At 41.6% G+C, this 18,992-nt stretch overlaps 1 protein-coding gene and 1 long non-coding RNA gene across 2 annotated transcripts; one reads left to right on the top strand and one right to left on the bottom strand.

Moving 5' to 3' along the window:
• Window positions 1-301: 301 nt before the first annotated feature.
• On the bottom strand, window positions 302-1,207 carry LOC108919853 (uncharacterized). The gene is made up of 3 exons (XR_001964961.2): window positions 864-1,207; window positions 675-745; window positions 302-559 (listed from the first exon to the last, which is right to left on the bottom strand). It is a non-coding gene; the product is annotated as an uncharacterized LOC108919853 (long non-coding RNA).
• Window positions 1,208-4,368: 3,161 nt separating this feature from the next.
• fkbp8 (FKBP prolyl isomerase 8) lies at window positions 4,369-17,735 on the top strand. Its single transcript, XM_018728277.2, has 9 exons — window positions 4,369-4,554; window positions 4,986-5,270; window positions 5,777-5,946; window positions 6,339-6,427; window positions 8,591-8,811; window positions 12,513-12,685; window positions 12,802-12,879; window positions 15,723-15,857; window positions 16,192-17,735. Exons 2-9 carry the CDS (start codon window positions 4,991-4,993, stop codon window positions 16,276-16,278), a joined length of 1,233 nt encoding a protein of 410 aa, XP_018583793.2. The 5' UTR covers window positions 4,369-4,554; window positions 4,986-4,990; the 3' UTR covers window positions 16,279-17,735.
• Window positions 17,736-18,992: the final 1,257 nt, after the last annotated feature.

The following is an 18,992-nucleotide window of genomic DNA, read 5'->3' as shown; positions in this document are numbered from 1 at the left end:
GGGGATCCCCAACTGCTCCCAGGCCAACTGGGAGATATAATCTCTCCAGCGGATTCTGGGCCAACCTTGGGGTCTCGTCCCAGTTGGCCGTGCTTGGTATATCTCCAAGGGTGGCGCCCAGGTTTCACTCTGATTTCCATCTGATGTGTTGAAATTTGCTGAAGGTTTAAGCTCTTTGCAATTGTGAAAAGAAAACAGTTTGTGATGAGTTCCAGAAAACAGTGCTGGGGCTGAAAGAAAAGAGCAGACCCAACTGCTTTTCTGGAACCAAGGGAAAATATCGACAGAATACTTTTGGGTGTTAAAAATGTTGTGGAGCTTTTATTATATTGTGGCACTAATGTGCTGGATGTTTCCGGTAGGCGGAAAGATTCTTTTATATCACATGTGCGGTGCGTCAGTGAAGGGAAACTGTGAAAGGGGGGCGGTGCTCTCTTCTTTGGGTTGTGCCGTGTTGTGCGGTCGGTGCGGGTCGTCGAGACTTCTGGGTCTGAGTCTCTCTCTTCCTCACTCTCTCGGATCAGGCATCCCTCTGGATTTCCCGAGTCTGTCCAGCCTACTGTTGGGGAAGATGAGATAAAATAGGGCCAATTATGACCCACAGGTGTGGTAAAGTTCCTCCTCCTCACCACCCCCTCTTCCGCAACCCGGGTATGCCACACAAATGTACTCACCTTTTATATAAGCTCAACGCTTTTAGCAACACAGAATGCTAGTCGTGGATAAGTTCTGCCGAGACACGCCACTGTTAGAGTATAAAAAGGAACAGTTTCAGTGTGTGACACTTGTGAGACTTGACTTGTGCGCATTGGAGCTGAAGATTCATGCATGGTAACAGAATAAGACGTTTTGAACCAAGTTACCATCCATCATGTCCTCAGCCAGGGCTTCATCACAAGCAGTAACAGAATCCCACGGGGTTGACCTAAAGAAGCAACATAAAAAGCAGGACAGCTGGTAGGGTTGTGGCTTTGGTTATAGAGTTGTAAACTCAATGTTGTTGTGTCAAGGCCTTGAGTACATAAAGCAGCAGGGAAGTTTTCCCATCGGGCAACTAGAGTGCCAATGATGAACTGTTTGGTTCCATATTCATTATAAGCATTCTGTTACTTATTGTGGTTTGTTTAGCTTGCACATCATGAGGTAACAAATACACTGTTGTGATAGTTAATTACTCTTTAAGCACCATCTGGAGGCCAGCAGATTCCAACAAGATGATGTTTCACTTTCTCAAAACAGACTTTTTAACGCACGTAATGCTGCCCAGCTCTAAGAAGATACAACTCACACTGCAGGCAGCTGTGGGGGTGTACCTGTGAACATTTTATACAGCATAAACCCGCAGTCCTCGAAAACAGTGGTTCGGATAAGCAAGATTCCCATTCCCTCTGCTCTGGATGACATGGGGAGAGTAGCTGTGTTTGTCTCCATGTGAGCCAGATCACTACCTAAGTTGAGGAACACAACGATGATGTGAAGATCTTAGGACTGAAGATTGCAAGCACTGCCATGAATGTCATACATATGTTCTTTCAAACTAGTTCAGTATCTGCAACATAGTGTGTGGCAGATGTAACACGTATTAAGCGCAACTGAGAGAACAAAAAAGGTTTTGAGTTGAAATGGTTGAGGAATGTTCCAGAACCGGACCCTAGTTCATCGCTTTGTGTGTATGAAAATTAAACTTTGCATAAGATCAATATCAGTTGTGAACAATGAGAAAGCTGCTGCCACAGTGGGGTCGCTGTTTAACGTGAACTAGTACAGTGCTCCTACCACACAATAGCTGATGGTCACTGTAACCAAACAAATAAATTACATTACATTTATTCATTTAGCAGACGCTTTTCTCCAAAGCGACGTACATCTCAGAGAAAATACAATTTGTGCATTATATTAGGAGAAAGAGAGACATAGTTGCAGACATATGATTCTTAAGTAAACCTAATTTGTTTCTTTCCACTTTATGCACCAATGTCCATGGCACAAGCAGGTTCACAAAACTCAGGATAGACTAATCGGATCCTGATCACCTTCCTACAATTTAATAAAAGGTACACAAACATTTACATACAGTACAGTACAATACAGTAGCAGCTATGTAAATGCTTATCTGGGTATGATCATAAAGTTACGGCGCGTGAACATTTCCACCATGCATGAGCTTGAGACATCATGGGCGAAGTGAGTCCAGAAAAGGTGAGTTTTCAGACCCTTGTTGAATGTAGACAGAGTTTCTGCAGTTCTGAGTGAGAGAGGGAGGTCATTCCACCACAACGGAGCCAGAACCGAGAACCTCCGCACTTTACCTTTCGTGCGCAGGACCACCAAAGAAGCAGAAGGAGACGAGTGAAGGGGCTGGTTGGGGTGTAGCGGTTGATCAAGACTTCTAAATAGCTAGGAGCAGTTCTATTGATGCAACTGTAGGCAATAACCATGGTCTTAAATCTGAAATTAACATATAAAAACTGACCAACACATATTTTTTGACCTTCAAGGCAGTAGAGTGTAGCACAATGCCTTGTGTGCCTTAAGTTTGCCAGTAAGCATCCCATGAGGCCATTGAGCAGGTACCTAGTCTGAATTTCTAGCTGAACACAAGTTCTCCGAAAGCTGCTTCGGAGAAAATCCAAGCAATATATTAATGTAACTTGTATTATACTTGTCTGAAAATGAATCAGTCCAGATGTTCCATTTGTATTCTTTATTAGAATTTGAATATTGATTTTTAGGTTGTTCTTGAATTAAAAAATAATCTTTTCTGATTTTCATTCTGATTGTAGTGTTAGCTGCACTGGATGTTCCAAAATAGGCAGAATGTGCGATCTCCAACTGCTTCATTGAAACAGTACGGGTTGTAAGGAAAGAAAGCCAACATCGAGTTCTCATTGCTCCCATCTGGCATCTGGCAACATGTGGACACTTGAAAGATCTGTAGCACTTAGCAAAGCAGCAAACAACAGGAATTCCCACCAACTTAAACCATCCTTCCATTGCAGAACACAATAATGTTCTACTGCTTCTGACTATCATTTCCTATTTTTTTGGTCAAACTGGTCTCACTCTTCCTAGATTAACTACATACACGTCTAGTAAACCGCTATTTGAATATCTGATTTACTAAAAATGCATACATTTTCATTTCATACAGTACATAAAGTATCTGGAGTTTACCCTGCCATGCACTGACATCCAGTCCTCCTACCCTGACAGCCAGTGATTCCAGGTAAGACTCTGGACCACCGCAACCCTGACAAAAACAACCGGTTAATGAAAGTAAGTGTCAGTGAGCATCAGGAATTGAAAGTGCTGCAATACTTACACACTGCCAGAAGTACTGTCTATACATATGAAGTGGTATACACCTTGATCTTCAAAGCCTTCACTATATGGCTTTAGGTGCGTTGGAAAAAAGAGGTAAGACAAGGGTGTCCAAGAAGAACATTTCTACATTTACCTGACACATTTCTCCAAAGCAACTCACAGTGTTCAGATACCTAAAACTATTTACTCATTTATACAGCTGGGTAATTTTTACCAGCGCAATTTAGGGTAAGCACCTCACTCAAGGGTACTACAGCCAGGTGGTGAGAGTCAAACTTGCAACCTTTGGGCCTGAAGGCAATAGCTCTAACCATTATGCTACCAGCTACCCCATTTGTTGGTATATACTATACATACATACCATTAATACTATGAATTCTGTTGAACCCCACCATAACAGAGTTAGAGTTGGACACACCCTTGAATAAATACTGCACTCAAAATAAGATACAATAAAATAAATAATAATATTTCAATTTAGACATTTCATATTCAGCCTGTTTATTATTTTAACACGTGTGGCCTTTGGACCAGCACATAATAATGTTTGCTGCCCTTAGCCAAGAAAGGTAGGACACCCCTGAGATAAGGTGTACACTGCGTTATAAATAACCCAATAAGAGAAATAAAATAGATGTCAGGCGACTCTTCACTTATGGTACCTAACTGCATGGAAGCTGTGCAAGGATTACATGTGGATGGAATTTCTTAGCTGCAGTTGTGCCCACAATAAGGTGTGAGCAAGAGTGTGTTAAGCTAAGAGACGTTGATCCCTGGTTCCCCAGAACTTTACTGTACTTTACTGTACTGTACACTGTACTGTCAGGGTGGGCCCCTAACCTCCTCGTATCCTCATTCACTGAAACAGCCCAAGCCGTTTAAACACTGCTGCTAAATACATGGCCACAAAAACAGACATTCCGTCGACATGTTATGCATTTTAAACGGACAGAGATGGTTATAAACGCCACCCTTGTTCAAAACCAGTTCAACGGAAACATATTTTTCAGCCGTGAACAAACGCTTCACAAGAGAGGAGCGCATACGAGGGGCGGTCTGACCAATCATCGTATTGCACAGTGCGGCACGGACCAATAGGATCGCTCGCTGGATGGGCGGCGAGGAGCTCGTGCTCTGTCATCGGGGTTGCGAGGTGACCAGGAAGCAGAAACAGTCCGTGTTTCTCGGTCATCGGCTGGGGGTTGGGAGGAAGCTCTGAAAAAAAAGGAGGTAAATTTGTTATGCTCTTCATCTTGACACCGGACAGAACATGCCATGGTCGGGAACGGGTAGACTGGCCTCATTCTTATCGCTCTTGTAGCTAGCTGTCAGTAAAACAGAGGGACGGTCGGTGAGCAGATCATTATGATAAACTTCCAGGAAAGTTCTCGAACACATGCCAGAAGTGTCAGCAGAGGAGGAGTTTTTTTTCCCTGGCAAAACAAGTGCGCTGTCTTGCTGCGCGTCTCTTCTGCTTTCTAAGCTGGTTTAAGTTACAAACGGGTTCGCTCTGTCTGTGTGAGTTGTTCGGATGGAACTCCGCTCGTCCCGTCAGAGTCACCGGGGCCGCTGCATGAAACGCGTTACTTACCGCGACTCCCGCGGAGCGGTTCCCTGGTCACGAACGACGTTCGGAACGTCGTGTGTGTTTGTTTTTGCAGCCTGAATGGCCGACAAGGATGAGAAACTTGCGAGAGGAGGAGACGATGCGCAGAACGCAGGGCAGAGTGGCCTGGACAGCGCGGAGGACCTGGAGGTGCTGAGCAGCGCGGATGCGGAGGACAGCGACGGGGATGGGGAGCCTCCCCCGCTGGAGGACGCGGGCGGCGGGAAGAAGGACAACAACAAGAACCGGGAAGGAGCGCCGGATGGGGCCGAGGGGGTCGAGAACCAAGGCAGCGACAGCCCAGCGCCCGACCCCGAGGACGAGTGGCTCGATGTTCTGGGTAGGAAAGACACTCCGTTCCGTTCACAACAAGCACAACGATCTCGTCTCGTTCCCTACTACTAGTACTAGCAGCCCCTGGTGAGCTGGGTTTTGCCCTGCTCTCTTTTAACGTGAGAGAGGTGCAAGTTGCGGTACCTTTTCTTTGCCATGGAGTCAGAAGGCACATGCCTAGACTGTGGCACAGATTACACTTTCACCATTTATACGGTTGGGTGTTTTGATTTGGTCATAAGGGACTAATGACACATTGAAACCCCAATGATAGAGCAGGAGCTTCTCTTCTCCCACCCACCGAGGGATCCTATTGGCTAGTCTGGAGTCTGGCAGTGCAATGATTGGGAGACAGCCCTTCCCATAGCGAATGGATGGGAGTTTGTTTAATGTGTTCCGTTGTAAAGCAGTTATTCACAGTTGACATGGTTTTATTGGATTTATGATGATCTCTGGCATTATGCACATAGGATCCATGTGCAGATAAAGTAAGTGAGATGGGTTTCTGTGTAGGGAATGGACTGCTAAAGAAGAAGGTCCTGGAGGCAGGCAAAGGTCCAGACAGCAAGCCAACTAAAGGGCAAAATGTGAAAATTTACCTGAAGGCATCCCTGGCTGATGGCACTGTTGTGGTGGAAGAACCTTGTCTGTCCTTCACTGTTGGAGATGGTGATGTCATCCAGGTATACATTGGTATTTATGGCATTATCACACACAATTCACTGTCAACAACCGCTTGTCCTGAGTGGGGGTCGTGGCGAGCTGGAGCCTACCCGGCATCAGGTTGAAGGGGGAGAGGACACACCCTGGATGGGACGCCAGTCTGTCGCAAGGCACCCCAAACAGGACCCAGAACCCCGGACCCTCCTTATGGCATTATTACATTAAGAAAATGCGACTACTGCAACTTCCATGGACAGCTGGGGGTTAAAAACCCAGTTTTTTTCCTGTTCTTTGCTGCCATGCTTAAATTTTCAATTGGATTTAATCATTTGAAGAAAAATACATACTGAGTTATGTTGTTTCTGAGCTACACCATAGCTGTTCACCTAGATGTTTGTTTTTGATTTCTTAGGCACTTGATCTCACAGTGCTGCTAATGGAGATGGACGAAAGAGCCCTGGTCCAGACTGATGCAAAATATGCTTATGGAGCTCTGGGCAGGTAGAGAAAAAAACTGCATCTTTATCACAAAAAAAAACCTGATGTGTTCACAATTCACACAACCATTCTTTTCAAACATAAGAACTTCTAAATTTCTATGTAGCTGTACATATTATTTTTTCAAAAGACAAAAAGTCAACACATAATAAGCACCTCAATTAAAAAGTTGACGGTGTTCATGCTTTTAATGTTATTTACTTACATTAATTTATTACATTAAGTTATTTGTAATTATTTACCAATTTATACAGCTGGGTAATTTTACTGGAGCAATTTTTTTGGGTAAGTACCTTGCTCAGGGATACCTATGGGTCCAAAGGCAGCAGCTCTAACCACTACGCTACCAGCTGTCGCTTATAAACTATAATGTAATAAACTATAATATCAACTGCAATACTCGTTAACATTGCTTCAGTGAAACAATGGATCTTCAATGAAAATATAGTATCATGTAAAACCTTTTGAGCGTATAAATGACTGCAGTGTTCTGGATATATTTAAAGTTCTTTTTCATATAAAGTATCTCACTATGAGTCAGTCAGTGTCTGGCTTGTTTAACAAAGTCACACTGGTAGGTGTTCCATACAAAAAACACATTTTCCTTTGTTACTAGAAAATCCTTCAGATTTTTATCTAAATGTAGTTTAGTGAATTTTTGTACTTCCTCATTGGATTTGAAAAATGTGTTCTTGGTTATGAACAATGTTCCTCCTGTTGCCACTTTAAAAGCATTGTGACATGATACAGTTATGAACAAGGCCAGTTTTCTTATTAAGTCTGACTTCCATAGGACAGAAACACATTTTGTGACAAACTACTGAGATATATTTAACAAGGAGTTTGCAATGATCGAGGGGCTTAAGATGATACACAGCAGATAAATACAGGCAGTCCCTGAGTTACGAACGTCCGACTTACGTACAACCCATACTTACGAACTGCCCCCTTACTGACCGGAAGTTATTGGTTTTTTGTTTTTTTTTTTTTTTTTTTTTGGTCACCCCTAAGTAACAATCAAATGAAACTTCATAATTAAGCCTGTTATATTAAAAATTTGAGTTACTATTTGAACAATGGTTCGTAATAACAAAGGGGCGCTACTTTGTGATGCGCATCAAAACATTGCACCTCTGTAGCGGTTTGTCGGTGCTTGGGTGGGGCACGTGAGCCCGAGGTAGGACAGACTTCCTTCTTTTCCTGTTAAGTGTCTCGTGTTACTGTATTTTTTTTTTTATTTCTTGTTTTTACCCTCCTAACCATGGCACCAAAGTATAAATGTGATGCATCAAAGAAAAGGAAAACGATCACGACTGAAACTAACGAGTCGATAATAAAGTGGAAGGTGAGACTCGAAGAAACAATGGAAAAGCAAACGTTAAAGTTTCTTTAATGTTTTGCGCATGCATGCACGCGCACTCTCTCTCTCTCTCTCTCTCTCTCTCTCTCTCTCCCTCTCCCTCTCCCTCTCCCTCCCTCAGAGAGCACTCGGCTACAAAAGACAGTTCTTCCCAGTTGTGGAATCTCACTCCAGACAACCCCCCCCACCTTGCTATTCTCTTCAAATCCTGTCCCTTTTCGTTCCACATCTCTTTGATAACAGCTGCCTGCCTTGTCCCTCGACCACGATTTTGGATCCTCACCTGTGCTCAGTTCGCCAGTCGACTGGCCAATAGTCTTTTGATTCTGAATAAACGATCCTGTACCTGGGTTCGGCCTCCTCCGTGTCCTCTGTTCATCATGACAGTAGTAACATTTACTATTATCTCTTTCTATGTCTCTCTGTTATAAATACTGTAGTTATATTTATTATTATTATTATGATCATTACATTGTATTATTATTATTACAGTATTGTTATAGTAAAGATGTTTTAGTGTATCCAAAGTGTTTCTTTAATGTTTTCATGCATAGAAAGGTACACAGTATACTGTATACTAAGACAAACATTTGAAAAACTGACACTGGATACCTAACTGTTCCGATTTAAAGACAGACTGAGGACACAGAACTCATTCGTATTTCGGGGACTGCCTGTAACTGGAGTGATGGAGCTAGAATGCCAAGTCCAGTATTGCAGTGGAAGAGCTACTTTGTGCTTTCAGGCTTGTCTTAGACCAAGTTTAATGCTGTTCTGTGCATCTCTGTGCCATGTATACTGGGCAGTACTACCCCAGCTGTGCCTCCTGATGCTTCTCTCATCCTGGAGCTGAAGCTGCTGGAAGCTGTTGAGGCTCTGGACCTCGAGCTGATGGCCCCAGTGGAGAGGATTGCCCTGGCAGGGCAGAAGCGCGAGCGTGGGAACACATACTACCAGCGTGGGGACTATGCCTTTGCTGTCAATTCTTACAGCATTGCTCTGCAGATCACCGAGGCCAGCTCTAAAGGTAAGACAGGGAGGCACTGACAGTTAGTCAATGCTTCCAGTCCCACTTTGGGGTGCTACAAACAAGCCACGATGAGAAGTTTCAGCAAAGTTTTAAATTAAGGTAAAAATGAAAAGCTTGAGGTTGACTGACAACATACAAAAAGATTACATAAATTATCTATATTGACTATCTATCTGCTTGTCCAGTGCAGAATAACGCTGGTCCAGAGCCTTTTCTGGTAGCATAGGGCACGAGACGTGCACCCTGCACAGGACACTGGTATATTGCAAGGTAGCCACAGATACACACACTCACATACCACGAGAAGTTTAGTCACCAATTGACCTGAATGATGTCTATGGTCTGTTGGAAGAAACTTATGCAAATTCTTAACAGACTGAGCCAGTGCTGAACCCATGTTCAAACCCACAGCCCAGGAGGTGTGAGACAACCTCACTACCTGCTGTGCAACCATGTGACCAAATGGTCTGTATTAAATTTACAGTGAATGTTAACAATTTGAGGCCTGAGATCGGCTGTGCTGTGGTCCCCCTTAGCAAGGTGCTGAACCTGAGCTGCTGCTGTGGAATATTCAAGTGCATAAATGGGTAAAACTGTAAGTTGCTATGAATGTCAGCCAGTGAATGTAAAAATAATCATAATAATAATGGCAGGTGTTAAGCAGGTATTCAGTCTTATTTCGTGGCAGTAACAATCTCCTTACAGATTGAAGAAATGGTCATTTAATCTGTTAATGATTATATTTCATATTATGCAGAATACTGTAATAATGTAGTATCCTGATATTGAACTCCTGATAATTGGAAAAATTAGGTGAAAGTAATTTAAACATATGTGCCTAGAAGTCATAATCCTGTTGTTCACGTAATAATATTGTACTTAACAATATATATTATTATTGTAATTAGAATGTACTTAACATTGGTGCCATTAATGGCTTCTTGTTTAACTTAAAATTTTTCAGCTTTCGTGACTCAGATTTTGCAGTGTGATTGAAGGAAGCCATTTAAATGGTTTTGCTAAATACTGACTTTGTTCTGGATGGCCAGCCTGGGAAACCCGGTGGCACAGTACTGTTGTATTTTGCACAGGATGTGTAGCTGTATCCTCAGTATCTCTGGATCTGTTTAAAAATGTGCTGCGTAGTCTTCTGTGTGTGGGACTGGGTTGATAACATGCTTTTTCTGCTCCGTTCTTGTCTTCAGGGACACTTGCATTTGCTCAATCGTAGCGGAACCCTCTGCTGAAACACCGTGGTGTTTGTAGCATGCAAAGGCTAAATACCGTGTTTCAGTGTAGTGAAGAAACTGAAACCAGTGTCTTCCAGTGCTGCTGACATCTAGATTTAACTGATAATGTTTTATGTTTCTAGGACTTCCTAAGTTCATAACTTTTGTCACCTTTTTGATACTGTGACAAGGTTACTACTATATTTACAGTACTTTACATGTATTTATTTAGCTGATGCTTTTCTATAAAGCAATTTACAGTGTTAAACTTTTGCAATGATTTTGTCATTTACACAGTTGGGCAGTTTTACTGGAGCAATTTTAGGGTAACTACATTGCTTAAGGGTACTATAGCAGGCAACAACATTGGACCTTAGTTCATTTCAGGGGAAGAGTATCTGTTCTAACCTCTATGCCACCTGTTGCCCCCACTGCTAAATTGAGGTCTGCAGTTGAACCTTACTGTACATTTTCAAGTTAAATTTGTTTTTGTTTTGAATACAGTCTTTCTCACTGAAGGCTATATGTTCTGTTTTCATGCCTTCGTTGTCTGTAAATGCTTGTCCAGTGCAGGGTCGTTGTGGTCCAGGACCTATACCGGAAGCAAAGAGACACTCCTTCACTCACACTAAGGGCAAGTTGGGGAAAACATACAAACTCCACGTAGACTGAGCTGGATTGAAACCCACAACTAAATCTGCAGCCCAAGAGCTGTGAAGCACCACCGCTACCTGCTTACCACCATTCGGCCCTATATTTATCTAATGGAAGTAAATTCTCAGCCCTTTCTAAATGTGCTTTTCAACCCTTGTGTTGCCATGGAAATTAAACCCCCAAACCTCAGAAGAGACATATGCCATCACAGAATGTCTGTTTAACAAAAACCAGAACACTCAGCCCTCACACAATCCTGTACAATGAAAAATCGCTAGAACAGCTTGTGGAAATGTATGTATACCCTTTTTCCATACAACAGGTTTGTAAATTCAGTACAGCGGCATTTTTGCCTGTTTTGCAGTCATTCTAAGCCCCTAAATTTACTTTGTGCAAACCCTGAAAGGCACGAAGGCAACAGAACCAGAGGTGTGCACTCAACCCGACAGGCAATTCTCAACAACACACCCCGAGTCCTTGGTTATCGGGTCAGCACAGTCATTAACGCAACAGCTGCAAAGTAAGCATAGAGTAAACACTCATGGGAACATTTAAGAAAATTACAGAATGTAGTAAATTCATTTAACTACGTAGAGAAATTTAATTATGCTTAGCTTAAGAGAGAAGAGAACAATATCCTGTCGGACTGACAATCTCAACCCATCACAGCCACCAGTTAATGCCAGTCCAGTGTCACAACTGAAACTGACTTTTGGTGTTTATTTTTATTATTATTATCATTTATTTAACAATGCTCCACTGGACAAGTGGTTACTGATAATGAATGAATGAACTACATTAAAAGAGAAGGTAGAAACACTTTGTTAGAAGTATCATAAAATGTTATTTTCATCGTCATCAAAATACCTTTTATTTTGGCTTTCTAATTAATTTTAAGTGACACACTTCATTCAGGAACCAGTTATTTTCTTTCTATAAAAATTAATTTGATCCCTTCACAGTGGGAATTCACCTAACAGTGTGATTTCACAGAGCAAATTTACCATTAAGCAAGGCATGAGCGTATTTTTCTAGGTTTTGTCATCTCTAAATTACAAGTCCTATTCCAATCAGTATTTTTACCCTTTAATTCAAACATGTATGCAAAGAAACCATTGTACAATGGTTTTTGACTGTGACTCCTTTGCAAAACTGACAGCTACTGCTCTTACAGCATAAAATTGCTCTTTGCAGTTTCACCAGTCAGTCAGTCAAATCAGGACTCAACACCTCTCTCACCATGGGAATGTCGAATTGCAGAAAGGCTAAACCAGTGTGGCTGGATGAACTGAATGACCTTATAAAAGTAGCCTCTCACTAAAATCAAATGTTTGCCCCACATATACAATAAACATTTGCAGGAAGCTGCGGTCGCCTCTCAGGCAGTCTCATCCTGTGCTGTTTAAATTGTACGTTAAAAGTCCTACTAGATACCATGGAGACAATCCTTACTTATTTACCCTAACATTTACTTAACTGGTTTTGTTTTAAAGTGCACTACCCAAACAAGCTTGCAATTACTGCAGATTTATTTTGTAAGTATTTTAAATAGAAGTTAGTTTTATGATGAACGTGGAACTAGTGAAATGACTTCACGTTCTGAATAGTTTATAAGATATGATTATTACGTAATAGGTGGTACGGCTTCTGCTGATTTTCAACCCGGTAAAAATTCAAAAAAGTTGAACTACTACATATCCACTTTGAAGAGGTCTAGCTTCTTCTTATGATGGTTGTTGAGAAGAGTGTTTAGACATGCTAACATGCATACGTCACTAGTCTGTGAGCATAACCAGTATCCCCTCTGCTTTCTAGTGGACATCACTCCACAGGAGGAGAAGGAGATCCTGGACATGAAAGTGAAGTGTCTGAACAACATGGCTGCTGCTCAGCTGAAGCTGGACCACTACGATGCAGCCCTGCGTTCCTGTGTGTCTGTGCTGGCCCACCAGCCGGACAACATCAAGGCCCTCTTCCGCAAGGGAAAGGTAGACGTGCGAGAACCACAGCTAGCAGTGTCTCACTGTTACATCTGTTTTCATCACGTCCTTCTGAGTGGCACTCACTATATTTAGTAATATGTACTCTGTTTTTTTTTTTTAAGGTTTTGGCCTTGCAAGGGGAGTATGCGGAAGCAATCAAAATATTAAAGTCTGCTCTTAAATTGGAACCAAGTAATAAGGTACAGTTCAAAACCTGTAATTTTTTCTGATGGGAGGAGAATGTTATTGCTTAGCTGTAGTTGGAGTCAAATCTATGTAAAATTTTTCTATAGAAGTAGCTTTTAGAAGTTTTCAAGAGAAAATGTTTGAAAAACACACACACACACACACACGCACGCACATTTTTGGAACCGCTTGTCCCATACGGGGTTGCGGGGAACCGGAGCCTACCTGGTAACACAGGGCGTAAGGCCGGAGGGGGAGGGGACACACCCAGGACGGGACGCCAGTCCATCGCAAGGCACCCCAAGCGGGACTCGAACCCCAGACCCACTGGAGAGCAGGACTGTGGTCCAACCCACTGTGCCACCGCACCCCCATTGTTTGAAAAACATTTCTCCATTTTTTGGAGTTATTTGTCCTACATTACAGTGAACAAAATAACACGTGAGAAACGGAGCTGTAGCAATATTATTTTATACTGTAAGTCAGAATGTAATTAAGCCCACTGTTTGCTGCTGTGACACTTATTGGCTGATTGGGGAGCACCTTGGCAAAACCGTGGATTTTGATGAACTGCAGTAAATGATGAGCATCAGCGCTGATCCCTGGTTTAGATGTTGATTCAAGCCTGTGCACTGCCACGCAAACTCACTAACATTAATCTTGGTTTTGATCACTGACCCAAGCCATGCGTGGGTCATGGATTACTCCCCTCAAAGGCTTCCAACTGTTAACTAGTAACAGAATACAAGGTTGGCCACTTTTTCACACAGAAAATATTCAGAATATGCACATTCGAAATTGATGGTCAATATATCGTGCTTACATGTTGGCAAAATATTATTCCACTGCTATTGGTTTATATAAAAAGCACATAATTCATAATAAATATAGTTCATTATCTGTTGTAACTTGGTATGTTTGATTGAAAAAATTACACATAGAAATAACAGAATTGACATCGAATATTAGCTTTTGTTTTAATCCTTCAAAATCTTACAGTCAGAATGAACGATTATAGTTTCATCATAGAATCAATTAAAAAAATGCATTGAAAAGTAACTGTTTTCACTTCACAGCAGTACTGAACTCACACCAGGTTTGTTCCCCTATAAACAGCAGCTAATGTTGTCACTGTGCCTGGTCAGATTGCTAATGCTTTATTGTAAGTTTGAATCAGCAATATAACCAAACCAAATAGTTGGCATTAATTACTAGAATTGACTGCAACTTGGTCACAGTAAACAGAGCACAGTGATAATTAAGCAAATCATGCAGTCTGGGATAGTTAATGCTCATGGATGCCAGAAGTACTTCTACTACACAATCAGGCCGAAGCATTCCAACAGATTAATAGCTCAGCAATTAAGTTAGCAGGTAAAGAAGAAAACTTGTATTTTAACTCAGAACAGTGTGTGAAGTTATGATTGTGAGCATTGATGCTTTTATCCATTGGTCCATTATCAGTAGCCATTTGTCTAAGTCAATATCAGTCCAGATCTTATCCTGGAGTCATAGGGCATGAAGCAGGATGCACCCTGGATGGGAAACTAGTCCATTACAGGGCAATCACACTTACAGCTGCTGACTCACATACACGCGTCACAGATTACGTAGTCACCGATTTACCTGAAACACGTCTTTGGACTCTGGGAGGGAATGAGCTCCCAGAGGAAATCCGCATAAACACGGAGAGAAAATGCAAAATACTGCGCCGGAGCTACATTTGAGCCTCTGCCTTCAATCAAGTCAGGCACCAGAACTACCTGCTGTGCCACTGTACCATTCTAAGAGCCTTGCAGTGATGCAAAAATAAAGCATTTGCCCACAGACACAATGGCGATAAACATGGATCGGAATTTGAAATATGTGTTAAGTATATAATGTGCGTTCATGTGCATTATATACATTATTATATATTATGTCCTTCAGATGGTGAGTAGTCTTTACTGTAAGTGAAGTCCTTTGCCCTGTCAAATAGTATGGTGGATGGCACAGTCACGGTTGGTGACACACAGTGTCCACCAGGTGGTGCCAGGTAGCACAGTGGTGCTTTTGAGAGGCCTGAGGGAGCACACACTCCTCATGCTGGTAGATCTAATTTCTCATTGCTGCTGAAAATAGGACATTACCCCCCACCACACTTACCATATCAGACGCCCCGTATCTGTATTGCTTATGCAGGCAAATGGATGAGGTTCCTAACGTGGAGCTATCGAATAGAGCTCGGGCTGAAGCTGAGACTTTGTGCCCGTGCCCCCTTCAGATATTGCCAGAGTGCCTCAGCAGTTTTCAAAAAAAGGCATCTGGTGCATGTAGCTTGATGGCAAAGCAGCACCTCAGGAACTTGAACGTTGCAGTGGGTGTCGGGTCTCTTCTTGCTTGCCAGTGCAGAAAGTAATGAATCCAGTTTTACTGTCACATCTACTCTGTGCACAGAAACATTGAAAATCCAGCTTGGGCAAGAGAGCTGCAGGGCTTGTATGTGACCGTGGCTGGTTACATAACACATGTGCTGCACTCCACCGGTTTCTCTGAGAGCAGCGTTAACCCCCATTCGCACCGGAGAGAAACTTGGGTTGACCGTGTAGGGGAGTCGAACACTGGGCAGTCTAATCGGCAGGTGGCGGTTACGTAATTGCTGTTATTTTATAACCCCCGGTGTACTTTGAGATCGGTACGTTGCATGGCTCAGTCGTTCTTGTATTCTTATGTTTTCTTTCTCCTCTCCCCCTACAAAAAAGTGTTCTAGAACCGAGCTGTACTTAAGGGGTCTACTTTCAATTAGGATAATGTGAAGATTAGTTGTTTGCAGGTTAAAGGCCACCATACTTTTCTTTGTGTCCCTCAAACTGCATAGACCATTCATGCAGAGCTCTCCAAGCTGGTGAAGAAGCACACAGAGCAGAGGGGTGTCGAGCAGGCTATGTACAAGAAGATGCTGGGCAATCCATCCAGCAGCACTGTGCAGAAACACAAAGCTAAGTCCTCATGGGTGAGTTGAAAAGCATAGAAAACCATTACTTGATTCACTGCTCTAATTTAGCCTTCTCATTAAAGGATTTCTTGGCCCAGAGGCAGATTTGGAAGGATTATACAAACTGTCCAGCTACTCCCCGTGTAAAATCACCATTACATATGCTGTGAATTCTGACAGTACTTAGAGTACAGCACAACCTTAAAGGCCCACTTGGCATTATCAGGTCTCATCAGAATATTTCAGAAAGCTTAGAGAGACAATGTTTTCCCATAGACTTGAGAAATTTCTAATTGTGGCTTTAGTGTTTCCCTGTTACGTAACCCCTGCCTTTTGTTCCCTCTCGAATCAGAGTTTCAGCTGGAAATGGCTGTTTGGTGCCACGGCTGTCGCAATTGGAGGAGTGGCGCTGTCTGTTGTCATTGCAGCTCGGAACTAAGCGTGACGAGGGTGGCGCTTGGTCCCCCTACAACCCCTTCCTAAGCCTAGACATGTGGACAGTAATTTGACAGTCGGCTCTGTTTGGTAGGTAGCTGAGCAGGAACTGAACTACGCTGTAATGGTACTTGGGCTTGAGTTGCTTGAAACAAGGTGGATTTTTCATGCAATGTTTACGGTTTCATTTATCTTTTGAAAGATAAGCTGGAGAATTATACTATATGATCTTTCATACCTTGGAAATCATATGGATGGTGATTAACTACTGTTTTAAAGGCATGTTTATCAGTAGGTAATGTTGTGAATCTCTCTCCACGTCACTAATGAGCTACTCTACATTATCTGAATACTCGACTGTACACTAGAAATGGCTCACGGGAACAGTTTCGTTACTGAAGACTCCAGTCACGTCCTGAGAGTTTGCTCAATTTTGCAGTATAAAATACAGTAAATGCTGCTTAATTTGAGAGTAATGCAGTCTCTGAAACATCTTAAAATGTATTAATGCAGTAGTTTATCACTTTCTAAAAATCCCAAAAAAAATGATTTCCTCTTAAGATGTTACCTGACCGTCAGACCTAAATAAATTGCAGGGAGATTTAGGAGTCCTGTCTGTCAAATATAAGAAGTGGTCAGCTGTGGATTGGTGTTGGACCTTGCATTACTAGAAAATGCTGTGACTGTGGCTTCTGTGACTACTGTTTTTTGTAAAGATATTGATTTTTATCATGCATTTTGTATTTAGATTACATAGAGGGATGGCAAATGTTGCTTTGAGAACAAACATTTTCGGGGCATCCTTTTCAGAAAGGTTTATAGATTTAGTGAATTTTGATTTTTTTAAAAAACCTTTTCATATTTCTTTTTTCATATTAAAAGGACCAATGCGGTATTGTCATCTTAATTTATTAGATTTGTTTATGTCGTATCTGCAAATGAGAAATTATTTGTTCTCTGCAACTCACCTTGGTGAATAAAGACACATTTTGGTTTCCAGACATTACCAACTTCCAGTTCAATTGATTATATATGTTGTGATATATATTGTTTTGGTATATTTGTCATTTGGCTGTTCTGTTATAGATGTTAACTAATAAAACTGCCCATTCCTTTGAAATTGAACCAAAAATTGTCAGTACCCTGCAAAACAAGATGTTTTTTTTTTCTTTTCAAACCTATGCAGTGTTTAAATATGAAGTGCATTGAATCCATTAATTTCTGGGAGCCACAGGTAATGTTAAACTACACTACGCTGCAGTAGATATTGATTTATCACCTTTCTCATCTCTAGGGGGTGGAGGGCTGCATATAACCTCTAAGGAGAATGATGGTCAATAACATTAGTCTTAAGATGAATAAATAGAAGAATTTAAGCTTCTTGGATACCACGATGGGTAATACAGTTCTGAAAAGGTACATAGGTGACTCCACATTTAATGTTTTAGTTCAGCTTTGTTTTTTAAACACAACATGAAGTTTCAAGAAAATAATTTGTCATTTGTTACAGCAATGAAATGACTTGGTCTGAGTAGCAGTACAAAGCAGTCCTGTGTGTTCTGCAGGATATATGTGTTCGTGTAAGTCATGTTTTCCTGGAGTTGGTAAACCATCTGATGCTGCTCCATAGAACTCTTAGAGCAGATATATTCCCAGAAGTAAATAAACATGTCAAATTGTGGTACATAGAATTACCAGATGACTCTACGGTTGGTCGAATATACTGCTCCGTTTTCAGCCAAGTGCAGACAGGTCTCTAGATGTGCGCTGCGAAAAATCTTATCAGCCACACTTAAGAGAAAAGAACATCGGTAGTCACCTTGCGAGAGTGTTGTCTCAAGGAATACAGTACTTTTTGTCTTTCAGAAGAAGAATACAATCACTAATATGTAAACTAACAAAACAAATTTTGTTTTGTGTGGTTCGCTGAATAAAGACAAGATAGTACTGCCTGTGAAATTGCCGAGTGCTTGATTGTTATGCCCTTGACGTATTTTATTTACAAATTTAAAGTGTAATTAAAAAGTCATGTCTGTATTGTTCTGCATCTTGTTTTTATTAGATGAACAAATATATCAATCAAGTTTAAAGAAACAAATTCCTCTCTAGTGGATTCAAAGATTTTTCATTTTCGTAATACTTCATGCAGAGGGAGCACTGGTATGTGGACTGCAGTGGCATTTGAAACATAACATTTAAAATCCCTTTTGCTTCCACAGAAAATCAAAGTGTCTTCCTAGAACCAGAACCGCTTGTCTGGTAACAATGCCCATCTGTCATGATTAAAGGAGTCACTGACACATCTAATATAACGTCATTCATTGTGTTTAAGCAACCAAGCGACAGGCCGCAAATTGCACTAAGCATGCCGATGCTCATCACTCGGAATAAGACAACTCTTACAAGTAAATTTTCATTAAAATAGCTCATGCATGAATTATGAAAATGTGCATTACTAAAATAACATTTTCAGTGATTGTAAAACAAAAAAAACCTCTTGTCCACTACCTCTGTCAATTAAATTTACTGCATTAGACATAAGAAATCTAGATAATAAGACAAGAAAGGCGTTATGCTCAGCAAGTGCTAAGAGGTGTCACGGTTAGAGCAGTAAGTCAGTATTTTAAATGTTATCTGGATGGTAACTTGTAAACAGAGGGATGAGTGATGCTGCAAAGCCTCGTTTCAGCAGGTGGAATATCGGACAGGCTTCTTCTG

This window comes from Scleropages formosus, chromosome 9 (assembly GCF_900964775.1).
Source record: "Scleropages formosus chromosome 9, fSclFor1.1, whole genome shotgun sequence".
NCBI classification, from domain to species: domain Eukaryota; kingdom Metazoa; phylum Chordata; class Actinopteri; order Osteoglossiformes; family Osteoglossidae; genus Scleropages; species Scleropages formosus.
Note: the sequence above shows the minus strand (reverse complement) of the source record. Positions and strands in the feature narration are given on the sequence as shown.

Coding starts and splice junctions, on each gene's coding strand:
- fkbp8 (XM_018728277.2), top strand. CDS start 4,991: ATGGCCGACAAGGATGAGAAACTTGCGAGAGGAGGAGACGATGCGCAG. Junction 5,271..5,776: donor CGAGTGGCTCGATGTTCTGG/GTAGGAAAGACA, acceptor GTTTCTGTGTAG/GGAATGGACTGCTAAAGAAG. Junction 6,428..8,590: donor GCTTATGGAGCTCTGGGCAG/GTAGAGAAAAAA, acceptor TATACTGGGCAG/TACTACCCCAGCTGTGCCTC.